Here is a 24,949-nt window from a genome sequence, read left to right as displayed (position 1 = left end):
TTAGGTCTGTGGAGTTGAGTCTTGGTGGGATTTGAGGTATTTAAGGAATTGGAAGTATCAACGACGAACACTAGAAGATTGAGGTCTGACTCAGAACTGAGCTAGTTGAAGCATCTCAGTCAACAGGGAGTCAATAAGGGTGTGTTGGCAAGTTCTGTGAGGTTCAGTAGCAAGTTTTTGAAGATAGCTGAGGCTGGAGAAACTTTGAGAAAGCTTGGCGGACATATTCTGACTAGGGTCAATAGCAACTATTTGAGTCAGTTTTCAATCAGCCAACTGATCAGTTTGTGTCAGTTGGGAGTGTTTTTGTTCAACTGGTGGTCAGCTAAGGTCAGCTAAGGGGTTTTAAGTGAAGATTAGAGCTATTGGAGGTCAATACTAATTTGGGAGGATAATTGGAGTCATCAACTGAACCGCTTTGAGGGGTTTTGAGAGCTTTTCTGTGTCAACGGAAGGACTAAGGATATCAGTTAAGTGGATTGGTGCCCTAGATCTGTGTTGTGTTGGTGTTGTGGTGCTAGTTTATAGAGCCCTCCCTACGATGGTGTGTTCGGACAGGCTGTAGAGGCAAGTCTCCCTCGACACATCAGTGATACTTATGTGTAGAATGAGATGATTTTGCACTGACATGCTCAATACCCTTGGCTTTATGATCAAACTCACATGCTTTTTATTGAATCTCAGCATCAATAAATGCTTGCCTCCCTCTCTTTGTCATAGTCAATAGATGAACCCTATTTTACATTGATTGTTGCCATCTTCCTATAGATCTTCCGTAAGGGAGTGTAAGGCCTTTTCTCCAAACCGATCGTAATTAATTATAGGTCCTTTAAGACCAATAAATTCTTCATCTTGAACTTTCTACCCTCCAACTTGCTATTCTCGGGTGACACTAGGACATCCAACTTCTCACCCATCTTTGTACGTGTATTCACTCGAGTAATGGAGCAAGGTGAAGTATCTTACTAGCAATGTTGGAATGAATTCTTGCCTTCATTCTTGCCCTCCTACTCCTCACGCTACCATGTGGCAGTGTATTATCCCCCACAGTGGGTTGGGGTCTAATTGACTCCTCTATATAGGGCTAAATAGCCCTTGGTCTCCCATCATCCCCCACCTTTATGGTGGTTCACGAGATCTTCGGGTGGGGGGAGGGAACCAACTAGTTGTTGGCCACCGTCCAAGTCCCTTTCCCCACCGTCCACGTGCTATGCTTGCACTGACATAGTGTCTAATTGATTCCTTTATATAGGGCTAGACAGCCCTCGGTATTCCCTCATCCCCCACCTTTAAGGGATCTTCGGGTGGGGAGGGAGACCCAACCAATTGTTGGCCACCGTCCACGTGTTGTGCCTCCACTATGCGCATGGTACTCTACGGTTTCGCAATATACTTGAGAAGAGCCACGGTCTCACGATAAACTTGATGCTAATACGAGCAGAACACGTACAAATCTATGCATCTATTTATATGGGCTTGCTCTTGCGGGGTTCCCTTTTTGTTATTTCCCATCTCTAAGCCCTAGGATTGTTCTCGGTCACACTTGTAACTGCCCGCCGGGGGGCGGAGGGACTCTTGTCATCAACCATCTATGCAGACCTCCCACGAGATTGTTCTTGGTCACACTTGTAACCAGCATCTATGCGGACCTCCCATCCGAGTGAAAACCTCATTTTCCTTTATTTTTTGGTGAGAAAACCCTGCAGGTTACAAGTCCCGCCCGAGCACTTTATAATTTATTTTGTTCTCACTTATTAAAAAACACGATCAGTTGGCGCCGGTTCATTTTATGGCTGCCCACAGCACTTTGCAGGCGCAGTCTTGAGACAAGAAACGCCACCCATCGCCTTTGCAATGCCCATCACAAGCACGTGACCACCAGCGCTGTGTTTGACCATCCACCTCTATGCCTTCTGTCGATTTTAAACGCACACCCAAGCATCCCTATTCTCTGCTCCATACACTGAAAACTTGAATAAAACACTAATGAATAAAAATATATATTGTGTCCTATATATCATCTTGAAGCTCTTCACGAGTGTGCCACAATTCTTCATAGCTGATCTAAAAATCTGTGAATATGTGATCAGTACATCCATCAGCATGTGCACTTGTGACTAGCAAAACAATCCAAATACAATACCATGTTGAAAATGCATTTCTTCACTGGCGACATGTGCATTTGTGTGACTAGCAAAACAATCCAAATACAATAGCACGTTGAAAATGCATTTCTTCACTGGCCACATGCCATTGCAAAATGGAGTATTTTGTGGCATGAGTCAGCGCCGCATCAAACGGCTCCGTTCCCTCTTGCGGAAACGTTCCAGCATGATCTCATCAGTCGCAGCTTGTCGTCGGTTCCCCATGTTACCTTCTGTGGAATTTTCTCCTTGTACCCGTCCGCTATCTTGTGCGTCCCTCTCCTTGTACAATTGGGGGTGATCTATATTATTCCACACAAAAATGGCCTCAAAAGTGTCCTGTGCTATCAAAACTAGCAATTCATTCATCAAAAAGTTTTGTAGCTTTCTGAGACTTGCCTCTTCTAAGCTTTTCTGCATACTCACGACCTCGTTGGAAATAATCGGCACTATAGCTTGCAGGTATGCTTGACTGAGCCCTGTCAGAGTTCATGGAGACATTAGCCAAAAGGTTCACAACCTTGGATCCCAAACCTTAAAAGATAGATCCATTACCTTCCTCTGCCTACAAAAGGCCTCTTATCTTGCAGTTGTTTCTTTGCAGCTTCCGTCTCTTCAATATTCTTGAGTTTGAACCTGCACATGAAAAAGACCTAATGATCTACCTGAATAAGAATTCAACTTCTTCAAATCATCTCAGGGTCTTTTCAGACAGATCCCCTGCCCGTGGAAGGGAGATTTCACCTGCCGTACAAACCCTGCCTGTCCGATGGGTGGAGGCTCTGTCTGGAAAGATTCTAAAGTCAAACAGTTCCCTTACTCTATTGGAAGTTGAACTTCAGCAATGCCAGTTGTCCACTGGGTTGAGCTTTCTTCTGAGTTCCTTCTACGGACCTGAAAACATTAAGAGAAGAAGCTATTACATGATTCCCACAATGCATTTTACAAGCATTCAATGCCAAAGTTATAAGACAACAACAGCAGTGCTGTGTACCACAGAACAAGTGCAAACATACGATCTTTATGCACCGCCCAATTTGAGCCAGCCTAGTGGCCACACGACAGGAAGTATCTTTCGTAATTCTAGAGTCGAGCATTAGCAAGTGGGAAAGTACCAGGTCTCGTATGATCATGTAGCCTATTTGAAAGGCTCCAATGTAGCCAAGAGAAGAACCCAATAAATTTTTGAAATACCCTATGATTTGAAGGGGTAGTCAGGCCCCCATCATCTAGAGGCGAATGACGTCTCTCTTTCAAGGAGGCGACGGGGATTTGAATACCCTTGGGCATGCCAAGAGCAAGGGGGTATTCCTGACCAAATCCCTTTAGTATGTGCTCTTATTTTCAATAGATATCTACTTTATAAATTATACTATGGAAAGGACAAGTCAACTGGCAGACTTTTAAGCAAATAAAATTATGGCATAATCACGTATTATTTTCTAATCCGGCGTCCCCGTTCCTGAGGCGTCCCCGTCCCCGTCCCCTGTGAGTGACGCTTCTTAGGGGACGTCCGTCCGTCCCCTGCCGTTCCCGTCGCCGGTCCGTCCTGTTTCGGCGTCCCTCCGTTCCAAGCACTCGTCCCTTCCGTCCCCTGTGACTATGCCTCCACTACCTGTAAGGAACTTGAAAAAAAAAAAACAGTAATTTTTTTTAAAGTTCCTTGGAGTTTCCTTCAACGCTTTTTATTAATTTTGGCTACTTTGAGAGCACATCTGGAGTATGAATCATGGTTCATGAATTTATCTTCTATCACCTATCTTGCGCAGTTACCAAGGTTGAACTCTAAGCTACCGGCTCTCAAACCTTGTTATTTTCACATGTTTTAAAGGCTAAAGATATGCTTGTTGTGTATGTTTATACATTCTACAGGTTGTGCCAAGTATATGTTAGCGAAATCTAACATTTTTCTAACCCATTAACACCCCCCCCCCCCCCCCCCCCCCTTTTGTATGAAAGGTTTATGAAACTTCCCATTTTGTATGAAACATTTCAAAAACGTTTTTGAATGCCTGGAAACTGAGACAGATGGAAACCCCAAATGAACAAATATCAGAGGAAAAAACGTGTGTAATACTGTTGTGTTTTCTTGTAAGAACACAATGTTTGTATGTTGTTTAGGAGAGTGTATCATCAGACACATGCGCCAAGCCATTGTGGAGGTACAAGTTGGTCCTCAAAATGAACTAGAAATCGTGACAACTAATGGCTCCAACTAGCATCCTTGAATGTGACACCATATGGAGCTCATACCTTAGATGTCAGGCTCTTGGCCGGAATCCTATCTTCCTTGGTCATGCATGATCAAAAAGGGTGATCCCCAAGGTTGTAAAGCAAAGCTCTAAGAATAAACACAATAGCAAGGCATAAGGTGATCCGTCCCTCCTTTTTGTACGAGTACCTAGAGTGCCCACATTCACACACAAACTTTACCCCGGTCTTTAGTTCACCGTGCATACAAACCACTAGTCTCGCTTTCGTGCTTGGCTCAACCCATGAACCCAAGCCACTCACCTCAGATTGACGTTCACACTTACAATTTGCAGGTGATGGTGCATATCCTCATGCTGCCATGTATAATGTTTATCATTCGAACCTCTCGTCCTCAAGCATTTTGCTTCATCTCTCAGCCTCAATCCATTTATCACTGCCCATGTAGTAAAGCTGAGCCGGCGGGAGAAAGTCATGTGGTGGTGGGAAATGATGGTTGTGATCCTCCTGCGGTGACACGTGTGTGGGTGAGGACCACGAGGGCGGGGACATCAGGCTCTACATGGCTCGATGTCTCTGTCTAGTGTCACTCCTCTCGGCCGGGTTCCTGCATCAACCTAGAGGTCGAGGGTAGTGGGTGGATATGCTCTCGGAGCTCTAGTCTAGAAGAAGTCAGTAAGAGCTCTCTGTACTGGTCCTCGGGCGGGTGCAACTAGTATGGGCCGCAATAAGAACTCCATGTGTTTGCGGAGCTCTAGAAGGAAGAGCCCCACGCATCTCTGGTCTGGGAAATCCACGATCCTCGAAAGTGGTCCAAATCTGTCTCGCAAGAGGCAGTGGAATCTCCCCCTGATCTCATAGTATACTGGGCATCAGCATATATAGTGGGCCTCTGTCTCATCCTCTGTATGAAAAAGCTAGCATATCCTGTCCGTTAATGCAGCTGACCCCAGCCCATATCTGTCTGTCTCCACTCTCAACTGATGGGATGAGCTGCGGATCTGTCCCATTGTACATCGCACCCCAAATGACAGATGTGTGTCCATGTAGCAGGGGTGTACAATGAAACCGTCCTCTGTCAAGCGAAGAAGATGATCTCTGTAGAAGGTGTCAAATCCCCGCCGGATCTCCTCGTGATCGTTCCTGGTACGAGACTCGAAACCTGCAAACAAACAAACAAACAACAAGGGGGTGCAGGCCTGACTCACCTCCCAACCATGACAACCGTGGGCGAGCCCACAGTCTTGGCTGTCCCCACCGAGCCACGAGCTGAGCTAACTACGTTGACGTACCGACCAATCTCCTCCTCGTGACATCCCATACCGCCACGAAGCTACCCTCGCGGGCCTCGAGATTGCTGTCGGCCTCGGCTGGATAAAGCAAGTGCACGTCTGCACTAGATCCAGGCTCCAAGACCATAGAGCTCTCACAAACTCGCCAGACTCTCTATATCCCAATAACTAACCTTGGCCACCCTTTTATAGGCTCTTGGCCGGTCATCGGGCATCCACACTTGGACGCCCGCCCGTTAGTTTATCCCTAACTCAGCGCGTCAATCAGCCTGCCTAGCTCCAAGCTTCCCCAAACCTCGAAGCTAGTCTTGCGTGCGTGTAGCACACGATAGATACACACACACTGTGCACATGACATACTCCCCTTCCTCTAAGAGCTCACTCTTGAGCTCACTAAAAAGCCAGGGTAATCTCTCTGAAGAGTAGTCAATGTCTCCCATGTAGCGTCCTCCTCAACACGATCCTTCCACTTGATCTTGTATTCCGTGATAAGCGTATTACGCAATCTTCTTTCACGAAATCCAAGAATCTTTTCAGGTTCGTGCGGAACAAATGTTATGTCCTCGACATCTATATTTTCTTGAGGAGTAACTAACTGATCTGTTCCACCCAGTACTTCCTTAAGTCTACTGACATGAAATACAGGATGAACTTTCACATGAGAAGGCAAATCCAATTCATATGCAACTGAATCAATCCGTCGTGTAATACGAAATGGTCCACAGTATCTAGGGGATAATTTCGGAGATCGACCTGTCCGTAAAGTCTCGGAATCTTTCGGAACTCGCAAATACACCATCGTTCCTTCAGAGAACTCTCAGGGTGAACGATGTCTATTAGAATAAAATCTATCTCGGTCTTGAGCACTTCTAATAGATTCCTTCGCAACTTGTAACATTTCCTGCATATCTTGCAAAAAATTATGTGCTGCATCATGCTGAAGTCTTGAGAATCCTACTGTAACAGGTAATCTAGGTTGAAAACCATACATAAGCATGAAAGGACTAAAACCTGTACTCGTATGCTTAGTACTGTTATATGCAAATTCTAACATAGAAAGATAATCCTCCCATGAACTCTGTCTTTTGGATACATATGCTCGAAGCATATCCTTCAAAATCTGATTCACTCTTTCAGTTTGGCCATCAGATTGAGGATGATCAGAGGAACTCAAATTCAAAGTTGTTTCCAACTTCTCAAAAACAAGTTTCCAAAAATCACTCGTAAACTTAGAGTCCCTATCACTGACTATGTCCTGCAGTAACCCGTACAGTCTAAACAATTGCTCGATAAATTGCCGTGCTAATTGCGTAGCTGTAATAGTCTTCCGGGTCGGTAAAAATCTAGCCATTTTTGTCAAGTGATCTACCACAACCTAAATAGAATCGTGGCCTTGATGTGTTCTTGGCAATCCGGTAATAAAATCCATGGAAATACTTTCCCATTTAGTACCTGGGATTTACAAAGGATGCAACAACCCAGCCTGTCTAAAGCGTTCAGCTTTATTTGCCTGACAAATTTGACACTTGAGAACATAATCTTCTACATACCCTTTCATCTTTGGCCAACAAAAAGTGTGTTTCACTAACGATAGTGTCCTGTGTACCCCAGGGTGTCTAGCAGAAGGGGCGTCGTGACACTTCTTAAGAATCTTGGACCTAATGTCCGAGATCTGTGGTACACAAATTTTGTCATTACGGAATAGTAAACCATTCCGAATCATCCACTGGCCTCCTGTAGCCTGAATGGTAGGGTGAGCTCGTGGTTGCCTCGAGGAAAGTCATTGCTGAAAAATTCAGCAACATGTCTGATACAGCAGATGAGTACTTCTATCATGAAGAGGAAGAGCAAGAGACTTCTCCTGAGAGAAATGAATCCGAGGATAATCTTGCAGGAGAACAGGCTGCAGATGATGAGCATTATGAGGATGTAACACAGCCAGAAGATGTACTTGGTAAAGAGGATGATGATACTCGGTTTAAAGATCGTTTGGCTGGTGTTATGGATGTGTTTATGCAGCTCACACAAAGTGAGAAGTTTGCTGAATTTATGAGATCCCGTATAGAGCCCGAACAGAAGAAGAAGACGGTGTGTTCTAAGAACCTTCCTCAGGGTCATAGTGGTGCCATCCCACAGGATCCATCTTTTGGCCAGTTTCCGAACATGTAGCATGCTTATGGTGCTAACTCTCAGAGTTCCTTCTTTGGACAGCCATCTATTCCTCAGCAGACTATGCGTCCAGGTTATTTTTGAAGACAGGACAGGGTTAGGGTTAGGGTTTACAGAAAGCAAACAGGCGTGGAAAACCAAGCAGAGGGAGTGAACACGACTGCTGTATATCTCAATGATAGAAAAAGTGAAGTACAAGCCACATGATAGTGACCCCTAAAGGATAAGTGTTCACATGTCCGGCCATAAATGTGCCGGGTGGACCAAAACACTTATAAACTGCATATAAGTGAAACTGAACTAAACTGGGGGAAAAAACCTCCACTAACTGAAGGAAAAAGTGCCCCAGTAACCTATTGATGATCACTAGCACTCCTCTGGGTGCATACACAGCATAAAACCCAACAAACCCCCCTGGAGTGATATGTGATCACTGTACATCATCCACCAAAAGGAAACAAATTCAAAGCATTGCGGAATGCTTCAAATTTCGGACGTGGTAATGCCTTGGTGAAGATGTCTGCCACATTCTGATCTGTAGGACAGTAGATCAGACTGATATCTCCTGCCTGGAGTCTCTCCCGAACAAAATGATAGTGAATCTCAATGTGTTTCGTGCGAGCATGAAACACAGGATTCCTGGCCACAACAATGGCACTCTGACTATCAGTATAGATAGGTGTAGGCTCCTCCACTGAAATATCCATATCAGTCATAAGACGACGCAGCCAAACACACTCAACAGTAGTAGTGTAGGCTGCTCTGTACTCTGCCTCACAAGACGAAGTGGCCACTGTGGTCTGTTTCTTGCTTAGCCAAGAAATGCATGAAGCGCCAAGGAAGAAACAATTCCCACTAGTGGAATGTCTGGTATCAAAATCACCAGCCCAATCTGAATCACTGTAAGCATGTAACTGCATGTCACCCCCCTCAGGATAAAGCAACCCAAGAGACAAGGTACCCTGCAAATAACGGAATACACGCTTCACAGCTTGCCAATGTGACAACCGTGGGCTGTGCATGAATCTGCTCAACTGAGAGACTGCATACTGAATATCTGGCCTTGTATTACACAAGTAAATGAGGCACCCAACAGCCTGAGCATATGTAGTGGCATCAAAGGAAACACTGTCATCTTGTAGTAACAGTTTCATCCCAGGCTCCATAGGAGTACTAATAGGCTTGCAATCCTGAAATTTAAACTTCTCCAGAAGTTTAGCAACATAACGTGATTGCAACAACCCAATGCCTCTGTTATCCTGCACAAACTGTATGCCCAAATAGTAATGTACAAGGCCCAAGTCAGACATGTCAAATGTCTGTTGCAGTATCTCCTTAAAAGCTGCAATTTTGTCATCATTTGATCCCATGAGCAAGAGATCATCCACATAAAGACTGATGACCAGCAGATCTGTCTCTTCTTTCTTCACATACAAAGTGGTCTCTGATGGACTGTTCACAAATCCCTGAGTGAGTAGAAAAGCATCTATTTTTGCATACCAAGCTCGTGGAGCTTGTTTCAAACCATACAAGGCCTTTTTCAGCCTGCATACTTTCCCCTCATGACCATGTTCTGCAAATCCCATGGGCTGAAATACATATACTTCCTCCTCGAGGTCCCCATGTAGGAATGCAGTCTTTATGTCCAACTGGTGAACAACCCAACCACGATGTGCAGCCAATGCAATGACACACCTAAGTGTCGACATACGGGATGTAGGAGCAAATGTCTCCTCATAATCAATGCCCTTTTTCTGTGCATAGCCCTTTGCAACTAGACGGGCTTTGTACCTGTCAATGGATCCATCTGCATGTCTTTTCAACTTATAGACCCATTTAGTACCAATGGCTTTCTTGCCTTTGGGCAGATCAACCAAATCCCATGTTTGATTCTTTTTAATAGAATCAATCTCATTCTGCATGGCTTTGTTCCAATGCACATTATCTCGTGCATCCACAAATGAATCAGGCTCATCATCATCCTGTAAACTGGCTGCCATAACCAGATTCAAATCCATGATGTGTGCATGCTCATGGGTCCTTGTCTCCCTACGAGTACGACCAGCAAGAGGACCTTCTAAATGGCTGTCCTGTAATGTCCTCAAATACCATCTAGGTATATGTCTGACCTGTGGTGCCTGCTGTCCCATATTTGGTTCAACTTCTGGCTGATTTGGCTGCTGAATTTCTGCACCACCTACATCATTTGCTGGCTGTCCAGTACCCTCATGAGTTGGATCAAAAATGCATTTTGTGGCTTTATCATCAAGCTTCCTCCTTAACTCTTTGGGTATGTGTGCATAAGCAAGACACCCAAAGATACGAAAATGCGATACAGAAGGCTTGCGGCCATGCCAAGCCTCAAAAGGAGTAATAGAAACCAATGCCTTTGTGGGACATCGATTTAAAATATGACAAGCACACATTACTGCTTCCACCCAAAAGATATGTGGTAGTCTTTTTGCCTTTAGCATACATCTGGCCATCTCCATGAGTGACCGATTTTTCCTTTCTGCAACCCCATTCTGCTGTGGAGTGTAAGGAGTAGTATACTGATGTTTTATACCTCTACTCCCAAGAAAGGAATTCAGCACATGTGACATATATTCCCCCCCTCGGTTAGAACGGAGAGTCTTCACCTTGCATCCTGACTCTGTCTCAGCAAGTGCTACAAAGGCCAAAAATGCATCATATACCTGTGATTTCTGTGTCAAAGGATAGACCCAGCATATACGAGAGAAGTCATCAATAAATGTTGCAAAATAAAAGCAACCACCTAATGACTTCGTCTGCATGGGACCACAAATATCACTGTGTATAAGTTGCAACTTTGCAGTTGCTCTTAGAGCCTGATCACGTGGGAAGGAAAACCTGTGCATTTTTCCCAAAATACATCCTTCACAAATGTGATCTGGAGGCTTCTCCATGAGAGGTAGATCTGTAAATATATTATGTCGCTGCATAAGCATAAGACTACCAAAATTTACATGCCCCATGCGAGCATGCCATAACTCCGCATCAACCATAGCTGGAGTAAGAGTGAATGCATGATAAGCAGACTGATCCACTGGCTGAAATGCATCCAACTCATAAAGTCCATGACATAATGTACCAGTAAGCATCAAAGTCAAGGCATTTGCTTTGTCTCTGACCATGCATTTATCATCATCAAAGTGGACTTGCATTCCACAATGTGCTAAAGAAAAAATGGACAACAAATTCTTCTTTATCCCTGGTACATATAAGGCATCTGTAAGGCGGAGAATGGAGCCATCAATGGCTGTAAGCTGAATCTCCCCAATGCCACACACTGGATATGAAGCATTGTTGGCACACTGAACAGTGTAAGCAAGCAGGTACAGTACGGATACTGAGGCGACCACAGTACTGTGCAGGTTCAGTCGGCGCTGAAGGCGTATGGCTGCGCTTGACTGTACTGTGGCTGGTACACGTGCGCTGTACACGTGCGCTCAAGTTATAGGCGGCGTACTGACTAATGCAGTACCCGACTGAAGGCGACCAGGTACGGGCAGCAGGCGCAGAGTATATCTGACGGCGCACAGGTGTACGGGCTGAAGGCCAACTGGAGGCGACTAGACACGGGCAGGTGGCGCACACGTACAGCTGAAGGCGGCGCAGGCTTGGTGTACGGGCAGCATATGCTGAAGCCGGCGCTTGACTGAATGTTCGTATACTGTACGGGCAGCAGCAACAAATGTACGGGTAGTGTTGAGCAAAGCTTCAAAGGCTCTGATACCAATTGAAGACAGGACAGGGTTAGGGTTAGGGTTTACAGAAAGCAAACAGGCGTGGAAAACCAAGCAGAGGGAGTGAACACGACTGCTGTATATCTCAATGATAGAAAAAGTGAAGTACAAGCCACATGATAGTGACCCCTAAAGGATAAGTGTTCACATGTCCGGCCATAAATGTGCCGGGTGGACCAAAACACTTATAAACTGCATATAAGTGAAACTGAACTAAACTGGGGGAAAAAACCTCCACTAACTGAAGGAAAAAGTGCCCCAGTAACCTACTGATGATCACTAGCACTCCTCTGGGTGCATACACAGCATAAAACCCAACAATTTTGGTGGTGGCTCGGTGTTCCAATCTATGACTGGGGGTTATCCTCACGGAGGCATGGGTATGCCAGGGCCTTTTGGAGCTAATTTTCAGCCTTGAATGCAGGGGAATATGTATGGTGGTATGCAGTCCGGTATGCAAGGAAATATGTTTGGGAGCATGCAACCTGGAATGCAAGCAAATATGTATGGTGGCATGCAGCCAGGTATGCATAATGGTATGTTTGGAAACATGGCTGGAATGTATGGCATGCCAGGTGTGGGAATGGGTAATGTTGACCCAATGATGGGCATGAATGTTGGGGGCAGCAATCTTGCGAAGCCACTTCCATATGATAATCTAACGCCTATGGGTAAGGCGAAAGATTATAAGGGAGGGGGAGCTGCAGTGAAGTTTGATACATTCAGTGGAGCCAAAGATAAATTGAAAGCACTTACCTTTTTACAGCAGTTTGATGCTGCTTTTTCTGGTGGGAATTACACAGCGTCCTCTAAGGTGAGGAAAGCTGCCACTTTTCTCAAGGGCAACGCTTTGCAGTGGTGGTCTACTCTTCTTTTGCAGGGCATAGCACCCACTACTTGGGTACAATTTAAACAGGTTTTCTCTTCCGTATGGCTCACATCTACATTTGAGGTGGATGTTATGACTGCATGGCACAAGTTGGATGCTTCGAAATGTGAGAATTTGGAAGATTATAACAAGAAGTTTTGTGAAGCTTTACTCCCAGTGACTTCTTATGTCACAGATGATAGAGAATGCTATGACAGCTAATGCGTTACTCACTGGAGGATCATCTGGGCTTAAAGGAAGTAAGAACTCGAGCAAGAAAGCTGAAAAATCTGGGCATGCTTCTCGTGATGCTAAAGGGTCTTCCGAGACGAGGTATAAGAAGTTGCCAATGCCCAAGAGAACTTCTGAGGAAAGACAGGCTTTGAGAGATGCTCAGAAATGTTTTTACTGTACTGAAGAGGGGCATATGTCATTTAATTGTCCCAAGAGAAAGTCCCAAAATGACTCTGACAATAAAGGAGAGCCCAAGTCAAAGAAACCAAAACCTTCTGCGGGATTAGTTCCTGATCTTGTGGAGGAACAGCCAGGTGGTGAGGAGACAGAGTTGTGCAGGGCATGGGGCAAAGTGAGAGATCAGAATGCCTTGATATTCTTTGACACAGGTGCTAGAGCCAACTTCATTTCACCAGATTTGGCTGGCCGATTGGGGATCCGTGCAGAGGAGATGGGGCCGTTATATGAGGCTAACATGGCTTGTCCAGGGTATGCAGAACCCGTTACTCCGATCATTAGGAAGCTTCGGCTTCATTTGCAGGGTTATGTGGACAGCGAAGAGTTTTTCATCATGCCTCTGGATGGATGTGATGTTTTGTTGGGTATGCCATGGTGCCACAGAGTACATGCGGTGGTGGATACATACAATAGGAAAATCACTCTGACTCATAGAGGAAAAGAGCATGTTTTGGATGTAAAACTTAAAGGGGAATCTGTTCCTATTGTATCCGCTTCGGCAATTTCATCAGTAATGAAAAAGCATCTTTCCGCGTACTTGATTTATGTAAAGGATGCACAAGATGATGAGTCTAAGTCTAATTTGTCTATGTTAGATAAGGACAGGACTGATTTCTTATGTGGGTTCCAAGATTGTTTTTCCGAGTCATTGCCAGGAGAAATTCCTCCTGAGAGGCCAGAAGATCATGCCATTGATCTAATTCCTGGTAGTACTCCACCGAATAGACCGCCGTACCGTGTGAGTGCAGCCCAACAGGAAGAGATTATGAGTCAGGTGCAAGAGCTTTTGAATAAAGGGTTGATACAGGGGGAGAGCGTCCTCTTCCCTGTAGCCGAGCTTCATGCATAGAAGCTGTCCATCTTTCGCGGGAGTGGAGTCGGGTGTCTCGGCTATACTTGTGACTCGAATGTTGAGGCGGCGGGCATGCCTCATCTTCTCCTGCTCAATGGTGGTGTGAATGATTTGGTGTTCTTCCCTTCGAGTCTCCTCCCTCACTTCTTTACGGATCTCCTTGGAGATCTCTTCTTTGATGGCCGTGAGAGAGCGCCGCCGCTCGGTTGGGCGGTGGTGGTGTCTTGGGCACTAGTGCTGCCCAGATTGGAGGCAGAAATGGGCGGCCACGAGCTGGAAACGTCAAGGCGGGCGGCGGCAGGAGGGAGGTGCCGAAACGCGAGCAAATGCACCGGAGGGAATGGCGGGCGCACTCAGCTGACAGAACTTTCGGCAGAGCTGAAAAGCGGCGGTGATGGCTTGCACGACACGAAGAACCACGCTTTGATACCAGTGTTAGGGTTAGGGTTCCAAACAGATAGACACAGAGAATCAACAGCAAGTAGATGGTGATTGATGGTCGCACAATAGATGGCATTGGAATGTGTGGAGCTAGGGAGTCAACTCCATATAATATCAAAATACAATAAATGTGGTGGTGTCCTTTCACACCAGATATCCAAGGGGAAAAACCAAAGGGAGAAAAGTACATTCAATAAATGTGGTGGTGTCCTTTCACACCAGATATCCTAGGGGGAAAACCCAAAGGGAGAAAAGTGCCCTTCGTTAGCCCAAGTTCACATGTGGCACCACTCATAGCATATATGTCAATAGAGAGCAAAGGAGGAGGCCTCCACACATCTCGAGGACTCTAGGGCGAGCCGGGGGTATCTATCTGGTGGGAGCTGCCCCATAATCTGTGCCCGTACGTCACTATCTGGGATAGAGCCTCTACATAGTCACAAGGGACAGGGGACGCTAACGGGGGACGGGGACGGGGGGGACGGGGACAAGTAGGGAACGGGAACGGGGGACGGGGACAGGATGGGGGACGGCCATAAGTAGGGAACGGGAACGGGGGAGGGAACGGCACTCAAAAAATACTTTTTTAAAAAAGTTTTTCTACTCCACACTTATTCTACTTTGGAAGTACATCAAAATGAGCACAAATTTACACTAAAATGGTAAGCTTTTGAGTCATATTAACAAAATACGCCAATCAAAGAGTGAAGGCATTGACGGTTGAGGAGGATGCTATGGTTGAAGATGGCTTGAGCCTTGAGCAATGAGAGAGAGAGAGAGAGAGAGAAATGAAATGAAATGATATATTAACGTCTTCAAAAGGCCAAAATGACCTATGAGACCAAAAAGGTTACAACAATTGGTGGATCTGATACAATGTCTGTGTAAGAAAAGCTGAAAACAACTAACTGAAACTGAAATAACTATGAGGAAAAGTACGGTACTAGGAGCTCCTAATGGATAACATCTGGGAAGAAAACTCCAGCAACAAAGGTAAGCATCATACACATCACTATCCAAAGAAGTCTCTCATCGGTCGATGGCGGATATTCTCAATGTCCTCCATGGTGAGTACTCTGACTGGACGTCTCCCATGCCGTGCTAGTATGGTCCTGATCCTCTGTTGTAGTCTCCGCCGGTGTCGAGATGGGCCTCTCATCTTGGGGCGCCTGGACCGCCCCAGCTCTAAAGCCCGATCAATCAGTGTACCTCTAGTGCGGCTATACTCTGGGGCTAGCTGCAATGCCTGCTGGCCTGACTGCTCAATCTCTGGTCGAAAGAAGTCTGTAATCTGCCTTTGTAGGTGTCTCTCCCTCTCTGATCCCCTCCCTCTCAAGAGAGAGAGAGAGAGAGAGAGAGAGAGAACCTAGAGGCCTAGAGGCTTGGAAGTTGGAAGAGGCTTGAGGGAGAGGTGAGAAAGAAGAAAAAAAGAAAGATATATTAACGTCTACGAGAGGCCAAAGTCAGCCTATGAGACAAAAAATAATACAACTATGTTCTTCCGGTTATCGGAAGAAAAGAAAGAAAAGAAAAAGTGTGCATGTGTCTGGATACAACTGTGAATCATCATGGATCGGTGGAGCCCATATACAAACAATATAAAGGGGGGTGGGGATGTGGATGGAGTGCAAAGGCAAGATGCATCTCTATATGCTGAAGGGGTAGCACAAGCATGCTATGCACATCTATGTCTAACTCCATCCAGTGCCATAAGAGGGATATAAGATATCATACATCGCCGATGCTGAGGCTGTGAATGGCGTGAACATGTACCCTGAGTCTGAATGAAAGCGAGCTAGCCTCTCCTATGTCTCCATTTTGGTGTCTCATTCGGATAGCTGCTATCTCTCGGTGACGGAGTCGGGGTGCTCTATGTCCAATCTGTCTAGGTCTCCTCCTGGCTCTCAATTTCTCTGCTCTCTGTGCGGTCACCCCACGTGGTACATCAGCTGGCACTGGCATAGCTCTCTTGAAGAAATCTGTGAGCTGGGACTGTCTCCCACCCCTAGTGGGAGCGGGTGTCTGGAGGAGTCTCTCTCGAGAACTATGAAGCTCTAGTAGTAGTCTGCCAAGCTGTCGCTGGTCCGAGGCCTCCATCAACTGATGTAGTGAAGAATGCTTCTCAAACAATCCTGCATTTCTATCTCTGACCCCCTGGTGGGCTCTACATCTACATACAAAGTGATCCTCAGTCTCCACCTCCTCGCGGCACAATTTGCATATCCGCTTAGCTCTGGGAACCCGTGCGGCTCTCCCAGCCCCTATCTCTAGCTGATGTGATGAGACTCGTAGCTGTCCAATAGCAACGCGAGAGCTGTGTGGCATGTATACATCCATATACCGCGGTCGCTGTATAAACCCATCCCCTGAGATGCTCATAAAGTGGTCTCTATAATTTAGCATCTTCGGTGGTAGTGGGCTCTCTGGTGCTGTCCATGTCTCCTGTATGTAGCGCTGCCATATGTCTTGTCTCATCACTCTGTTCCTCTCATTGAGAGAGAGAGAGAAAGAGAGAGAGAGAGAGAGAGAGAGAAAGAAAGAAAGAAAGAAAGATTTTATTAACGTCTTCCAAAAGACCGAACTCGGCCTATGAGACAAATCGGAGTACCTGTATGGGGTATCCTCTGTCATCCCAACAGAATGAAAAAGTACTGAACAAAAAAAAAGCTGAATCTGGGTGTGCGGGGGATGGAGCTCTACTACTAGGAGAAAAATGCAAAGCTATATGCATGGAGTATACAATCATGATATGCAACCTAGCTAGCTCCATCCTGTACCATACTGGGGGTATAGAATGGTATACATCAGTGAAGGGGGTGTCCACAGCTCCCTGAAGAACATGCCTGGGTGTGCTCTGAAGCGAGCCAGTCGCTCCGCACCCTCTCTGTGAAACTGAGCTCTAATCTCTGTCATCTCTCTCTGGTATAGGCGTGGTGTCCGAAAGCCAGGTGCCCTCTGTCTCCTGCGGGCTCTAAGTGTCTCTGCTCTCTGGAGAGTAATTCCCTGCCGTGTAGGGGCTGGGAGGGGGATGGATCTCTGAAAAAATGCAGTAATCTGTGTCTGTCTCCCCCCCTCTGGAGCTGTCTGAGCCTGTAATAATGTCTCTCTGTGGCGCTGTATGTCTAGAATGTATCTCCCCAGTATGCGCTGGTCTGCTGCCTCAAAGATCTGGCGTAGGGAACGTGGCTCTCTGAATAGAATGGGATATCTCTCTCTGATGGCTGTATATGCTCTGCATCTGCATACATAATGCTCCTCACTCTCCACCTCCTCTCTGCACAATCTGCATACCCTCTCCTCTCGGGGGATCCGTGCTGCTCTGCCAGTCTCAATCTCCAATCGGTGTGATGAAACTCTGAGTTGACCAATAGCCACTCGGGAGCCGTGTGATAAAAAGCCCTCCATGTATCTAGGCCTCTCTATAAATCCATCATCAGTGATACTCATGAAGTGATCTCTGTAGTATAGCATCTTCGGTGGAAGAGGCTGTGTAGGCGATATCCATGTCTCTCGTGTATAGAGCTGCCATAGATCCTGTCTCAATACTCTGTTCCTCTCACTATGAGAGAGACGGATATGTGGTGCATCCCTATCATACTGGAATGGTGGTAGATGATCCATGTCTAGGCCATGCTGTGAGAACCAATGTGTGACCTGTGCATACCATGATCCTCTGTCTCCTGCCTCAGCCAGCTGTCTAGATGCCTCAAAAGCTCTGTATGACAATCTGTCCTGTGGCATCTCTCTGAATCTGTCTAGCAGGCATATAGTCTGAAATATGGCCTCTACCATCATAGGAGGCGCAGCAAACTCTGCTCGGATAATGTCATGAGGTACTGACGGTTTGCTGCGTATCATGCGTGCCATCATGAGGGCCTGTGGTCTCTCTATCTGTGTCCACCAATGGGTAGCAAGGCCTGGCGCCCATACCGCTGCTCCATACATCAATGCCGGTGTGACTAATGTGTCAAATAGCCACCCCTTCGTCCGGGGCTCCTGAAAATGCGCCTGGTGGCATTGTCTCTCTAGCATAGCCAATGCTGCATATCCCCGTGTCAATCTAGCTCTGGCTGCTGAACCCATGGTGAAGCGTGTGGCTGCTGCAGAGAAGGTAACCCCTAGGTACACGTATGATGTCACCACCTCCACCTGGCATCCTGCGAGAGTAAATGTCAGCTGACTCCTGCCCTGTCTCGATGTATGAAAGACCATAACCTTGGTTTTCCCAAGGTTCACAGTAAGACCCCTCTGTGTGCAAAAATCATGGAGTGCATGTAAATGCTGCTGTAGACCACCTGGAGACTCAGACACTAATACAATATCATCAGCATAGAGCATAATATGTACTGAGGTACCTGCTAAATCAACTCCATCTCCGCCTCCCCGTGTAATGAAGTCAGCCACCTCATCAATGTATAACCCAAATAGCGTGGGGGAAAGTGGGCATCCCTGCTTCACACCAATGGTGCTAGCAATAGTCTCGGACATGCCTCCTGGACATCTGACTCGCCCAAAAACCTGCTCATATAATGCATAGATGCCCCATGTCATATCTGCTGGTATGCCAAGAGACTGCAGGCGCTGAAAGAGCCTCTCTCGTGGTACTGTGTCAAATGCCTTGCGGAAATCCACGAAGCAGCAATAGAGCTTTCTCTTCCTCACTCTGGCCTGATCAATCATACATCTCAAAGTGAATACATGGTCGGTGGTAGAGAAAGCTCTCCTGAAGCCTGCCTGCCCTGATGAGCGTAAACCTGCTCGCTCAGCATATAAGCTAAGCTCCTGCTCCAGCACTGCACCATACAGTTTGGCCAGCACGTGGCCAACCATAACCGTCCTGTAGTTGCTCGGATCGAGCATATCCCCTGTTTTGTGAATCGGCACAATGGTATGCATCGTCCACTCTGCAGGCAAACCCTCTGCTAGTGCCCTGTTAAACAGGTGTGCAAGAAAAGGAGCTAAAGAATCTACTGCATATATGAGATGCTCACCCTGCAGGCCCATATGGTCGGCGGCCCGTCCATGCTGTAGGCGGCGGATAGCTTCCTGTACCATCGAGTGGGTAAAGAAGCTAGCTGTGGTAGGTCGAGGCTCCTGTGGCTGAGGTATAGGTGGCTGCTGTGGGGCATGGTATAGTCCCTCTGCATATGTGTGCCATGTCTGTGGGTCTGCAATAGGTGTCGGGGTCCGGGGCTCTCTAAAGTGCTGCCATGAGACAGGGCTATCTCTACTCATGAAGAAATGAAAGATCTCTAGCTCCTGTATCTCTGCGAAGGCCCGCCTTTTGCGGCGAGTAAGTCTCCTCATCTCTCTCCTCGACTCCTGCTCTGTGATGGCTCCCAAGGCTCTCTGTATGCGCAGCCGTGAGTATAGGGCTCTGCACTCGTCATCATACCATCTGTTCTGGGGCATAGTCCCAGGTCTCGCAGGCTCTCCTGAGTGTACACGATGTGGGAAGCTCTGTAATGCAGCCGTGTGTAGGAGTGATGCGAGCTGGGCTGTAATGGTATCCATAGGTGCCAGGGGATCCATGAGTAGGAGCCCATCCTCTACTCTGCCAGTGTATATGTCTGCCATGTCATGTGTGAAGTAGATGGTAGTGTGTGGCGTCGGTATGTGGGGGGCTGGTGATACTGGTGATCCGGCTAGTGAAAATGCCAAGTATGTATGATCTGCCCCAATAGGACGAGGTGGAATGGAGAATGAGGTGACAAGCTGTGATGCCTCCAAAGACCCCATAATGTAGTCTACCACCGTGCCTCCGGTCCGTGTATGACCCCCATGTGGGAAGCATGTCAGCCCTCCTGATCCCGGCCACTGTAGCATCCCGTTATAAATAACGAGACGATGCCTGGCTCCCAACTCTAGTAAGTGGTCCCCATAATGTCCTCTATCTGGTCCAGCGTCCTCTGATGCCCGACTAGCCCCTATCTCCTCTGGATCCACAGGGTGGAGGATCTCCATGTCATCATAGTCATACACCTCACACTGTCTGCTCTGTGTGTGGGCATTGAAGTCGCCCGTAAGAAATACTTCCCCTAGTGTAGAATAATGCATAATCTCCTCTGACAGACAAGTGTATGGCGAGGCTCCTGTCTCCTCCTCCTGTGGCATGTCCTCTGTAGAGAGTAGAGCCTTGTGTGAGAGGCTTGGAAGTTGGAAGTTACTAAGTTAGAAGAAGCTTGAGGGAGAGAGACTAGAGAGAGTAGATACACTCATAGAGTGTAGCTTGAGGCTTGAGACTTGAAAGTTGAGAGAGAGAGTTGCTTGAACTTTGAAAACTTGAAGGGGTGTGTGTGTGCTTGTAGCCTTGTAGCCTTGTTCTTATATAGATATTAGATAGGCAAGAGAGAGAGGCAAGGGCAAGATTCGAGAGAGAGAGAGGCAAGGGCCAAGCCTCAAGGGACAAGGCCCAAGGCCCCAAGGCTCAAGCCTAAAGGCCAAGCCTCAAGGCAAGAGAGTGGCAAGGGCCAAGGCCCAAGGCCCAAGCCTCAAGGCCCAAGCCTCAAAGGCTCAAGGCCTCGCCAAATGGCTAGAAACGGCCAAGGCAAACGGCTAGAAACGGCCAAAAAAACCCAGTCTGACTGCGCGCAATGGCTCCCAGCTGTCCCCGTTCCTACTGCCGTCCCCTTCACCATCCCTTGTGAGGGACGCCTCCAGGGGGACGTCCGACCGTCCCCTGCCGTCCCCATTGCTGAACCGTCCCAACCCGGTGTCCCTCCGTTCCAACAGTCCGTCCCTTCCGTCCCCTGTGACTATGAGCCTCTATCACGATCAAGGCATTCCCCCATCTCTGCTTGCACAATCTCATGTGGCATTGTCCTAATCATGTACGAGATCATCATCACTAGGGGCTTCTCAATCGGCTTCCATGCATCATATACCTCTTCCGTATCTGTCTCAGCTGCTGGCCCCCACTTCGTCTCCTCCTGTGGTACAACTTGGACCCCAGATGGGAGCTCCATACAATAGTGAAAGTGTGACTAGTGTGTCAAATAGCTAGAGCTTCATCCTCGGCTCGTGAAACTATATCTGTGAGCACTGCCTCTCGAGTACGCCCAGGGCTACATAGCCACGCATCAATCTGGTTTCGGCTATTGTCTGCATAGAGAACTGCGGTCTAGCAAAAGTGATCCCAAGATATACATGAGAGGTCACATGCTCCACGAGCTTCCCACTATGTGTAAACTACAGTGTGGATCTACCTATCCACTACGGGGAGGTATTAAAGCTCATAACCTTGGTCTTCCCAAGGTTCACAATGAGGTCCCAGTCCTCACAAGAGGCCCGTAATGCATCTAAATGCCTTTGTAGTCCCTCTGGTGAGTCAGAGATGAGGACAATGTCGTCTACATACAATAGGATAGGTATCAAGACTCCTCCAAAGTGGCCTATGAGACAAAAGTACCAATACATCCAAAACTCAAGGAAACTAAATGTCCCGAGTAGAAAATAAAAAGCATAAACTGAAAAACAACTAGCTATAACATGTGGCCAAAGAGGAACTAGTGGCCTGATACAACTGCCAGAAAAAGGCATATCTGATAAAAGTGTGGAACTGGAAAAACGGTAGGCTATGGGAAGGAGTTGAGATAGACTCATCCCATAATGTCTCGCATAGGTCGATCCAGCATCGACAGGCTGAAGTGCCGAGGTCGTGCCGCACGATGTCATGCCAATATCACCTGTATCCTCTGATAATGTCTCGGCTGGGACTACGGCCCAACGGATCGGACACCGTGCTCACTATACCTCTCCAGCTCTGTCCAAGGTGACTCCTCAAGGTGGCTGTGTGGGCCTAGTCAACTTGTGGTCAACGGCGCGCAGGGTCACTGCTGCTCTAAAGAAGTCGGTAAGGGTGCACTGGCATTTGTCTTGGACATGTCCCCCATGTCTGGAGCGTATGATGTGGTCTCGATGTCTGCGCAACTCGAGGAGAAAAAGCCCAAGGCAATGCTGGTCTGAGTAGTCCATCACTCTGGACAATGGCCCAAATCCATCTCAAACGAGGCAATGAAAGCGCCCTCGGGTCTCGTAGTACACTAGGCACCGACATATGTAGTGCTCCTTAGTCTCTGGCTCCAGTTGACAGAGCTGGCAAATCCGATCCTCAAGGGCAAGGGAGATGGCTCCATATCGACCGGTCTCTATCCTCACCTGATGTGAAGACGTGCGGATCTGGCCAATAGCACATCTGACTCCATGAGAGAGGTGAATGTCCATGTACCTCGAGCGGACAACAAAAACATCAGGGGATAAGTGGAGAAGATGCTCTCGGTAGAAAGCCATCTTTGTCCCTAGTGGCTCGACCGGTGTGATCCATGTGCGTGCTATGTGTAGCTGAATGATATCCATCTTGATGATCTGATTATCTGTGCCTGGAGAGGCTCCATAGCCTATGTATGAAAGCGACTGTCTGGAAGAGGGCCGCGGCTACAATCGGTGGGGCTCCCATCTCTGCCTGGACTATCTCATGTAGTACTGATGATTTACTCCTGATGATCATGCGGGAGATCATCATCACTAGTGGTCTCTCCATCTACTCCCACTCATCATAAAACTCCCCTCCACTTGAGGCTAGTTGCTCTGTTGTAGATGCACTCCTCCGCATGTGATAGAGACTCGGCCCCCAAATGGGAGCGCTGTACAAAAGCATTGGTGTAACCAACCTGTCAAATAACCAAAGCTTCGTCCGAGGCTCATGAAACTGGATGTGTGCACACTGGCTCTCCAGGGCTCCAAGTGCAGCATATCCTCTAGTCAATCTGTCCTCTGCCGCCCTCCTCGTGGTAAAGCACAGTCCAACAAAAGTGACCCCCAGGTAGACATATCTCCTGACTCTCTGTATTGTCTCCCCACCATAGGTGAACTCAGGCAACCGGTTGGCCCACTGCTGAGAGGTGTTAAACACAATTACCTTGGTCTTCCCAAGGTTCACTGTAAGGTCCCTATCCTGGTAGAAGGTCCGTAATGCATCCAAGTGTCTCTACAGCCCCTCTGGTGTATCTGAGATAAGTACAATGTCGTCGGCATAGAGCAACAGAGGGATCAACACTCCTCCCAAGCCAGCTCCAGGTCCTCCTAGTCTATCAAGACTCAATGTAGTCAGAGATCTCATCAATGTATAGCCTGAATAGTGTGGGTGATAGCGGGCAAGTACATGTGCACACACATGCGTGCACTCACCAATAGTGCTGATGATCTCCTCTGACATCCCTCCCGGAGCCTGGACCCGGCCTTTGACTGACTCATACAATGCTAAGACTCCCCATCTCATCTCAGCAGGCAACCCCATGTCCTGTAGCCTCTGCATCAGCCTCCCTCGTTGTACTGTGTCAAAGGCCTTGCAGAAATCCACAAAGCAACAATATACTCTCCTCCCGTGAGCTCTGTCCTCCTTGATGATGGCCCGAAGCGTGAAGATGTGATCCAAGGTAGAGTATCCCCTCCTGAACCCCACTTGTCCATGTGCCCGATGCTGATGTGTCTCTGCACATTTGCTCAACTCATGCCCTAGTACCAATCCATAGAGCTTGGCTAGCACGTGGCCAACCATGATGGTCCTATAGTTACTTGGAACCGTGGATCACCCGCTTTCAGGGTCGGTACTATAATATTCGCTGACCAACTGGCAGGGAAACCTTCGCAAAGGGCCCGATTGAGCAAGTGGACTAAGAGTGGCACAAGCACATCCCTCGCATGCGAAAGGTGCTTTGCCACTAATCCATCATGATCCTGGGCTCGGCCACTCTGCAACCTCTCAATGGCGTCGCGGATCATGCCGATGGAGAAGAAGGTGGAGGAGGTGAGTCGACTCTCTGGTGATCGCGGGAGAGGTAGCTGTCCGAGTATCTGGTAGAGCGAGGTAGCATAAGCATGCCATGTCTCCGGTGATGTAATAGGTGTCTGGGCTCTGGGTGTCTGGAAAACTCGCCACGCCTCCTTCTTGTCATGTCCCAAGAAAAGATGGTACAACTCATGCTCCAACTTCGCCAGGTAGGCTCGCTTCTTCCTGCACACAAGGCGGCGAGAGATCACGCACGCCTGGCGATGTGTACAGATCCCCTGTGCTTCCTCTCGGATGAGGCAGGCACGGGTTTCCCGGCATTCATCATCATACCAGCCTTTCTGTGGGACATTCTTGCTCAGAGGTGTGACAAATGGTCGAGTGTGAGGGAAGTACATGGCAGCTGATGTGTGGAGTGTTGAGGCGAACTGTGTCGTGAAGTCCTCCAGCGGTACATGTGGGTCCATGTCCTGCACAGCACTGTACAAGTGGTTGGCGTAGCCGGATGCCGTCTCTCTGGTGAAGTGGTATCGGGGGTGTCTCTAGGGGCCGCTCGGTGGTGGCATTGGATCAAAGCGGCATGCAATGCTGAAGGAAAGGTATGCATGATCAGCAGCTACAGCGATGGGGCGAGGTGCGACTGTAAAAGACTGTATGTCCGGTATGAGAGATAATGGTCCCAGCAAGTAGTCCATTGTAATCGCACCGGGTCTATCTATCATGGAGCGCGCTCTTGGCCGCCTGTTGTGTGCATGCTTATGTGAAAAGCATGTGAAGGCTCCTCAACCTAGCCATCGAGCTAGGCCATTGAGTATGGCCAATCCGTGTGCTCCTCCTAGCTCCAGCAGATGATCTCCATAATCTGAATCCTCCATGTCCTGGGAAGTCCTGTCAAGTCCCAACTCTGGTGCTAGATCTCTGTACATGGGCTCATCACTCTCAAAAA

At 47.7% G+C, this 24,949-nt stretch overlaps 1 protein-coding gene across 1 annotated transcript in view; it reads right to left on the bottom strand.

The window, feature by feature from the left end:
• Positions 1-2,020: 2,020 nt before the first annotated feature.
• The window catches only part of LOC147625463 (integrator complex subunit-like protein), a 146,472-nt gene continuing 123,543 nt past the window's right edge, over positions 2,021-24,949 (bottom strand). Inside the window, exons 5-8 of the mRNA XM_086818801.1 lie at positions 2,965-3,038; positions 2,700-2,780; positions 2,544-2,623; positions 2,021-2,446 (exon numbers count right to left, since the gene is read on the bottom strand). Coding sequence (XP_086674927.1) covers positions 2,283-2,446; positions 2,544-2,623; positions 2,700-2,780; positions 2,965-3,038 — 399 coding nt within the window. The 3' untranslated portion in view covers positions 2,021-2,282. The remainder of the gene's footprint in view (positions 2,447-2,543; positions 2,624-2,699; positions 2,781-2,964; positions 3,039-24,949) is intronic.

Source organism: Cibotium barometz, chromosome 24, assembly GCF_041138505.1.
Source record: "Cibotium barometz isolate CiBa-2024 chromosome 24, ASM4113850v1, whole genome shotgun sequence".
Classification (NCBI taxonomy): Eukaryota; Viridiplantae; Streptophyta; class Polypodiopsida; order Cyatheales; family Cibotiaceae; genus Cibotium; species Cibotium barometz.
The sequence above is the reverse complement of the archived record's forward strand: the minus strand, read 5'-3'. Positions and strand labels throughout refer to the sequence as shown.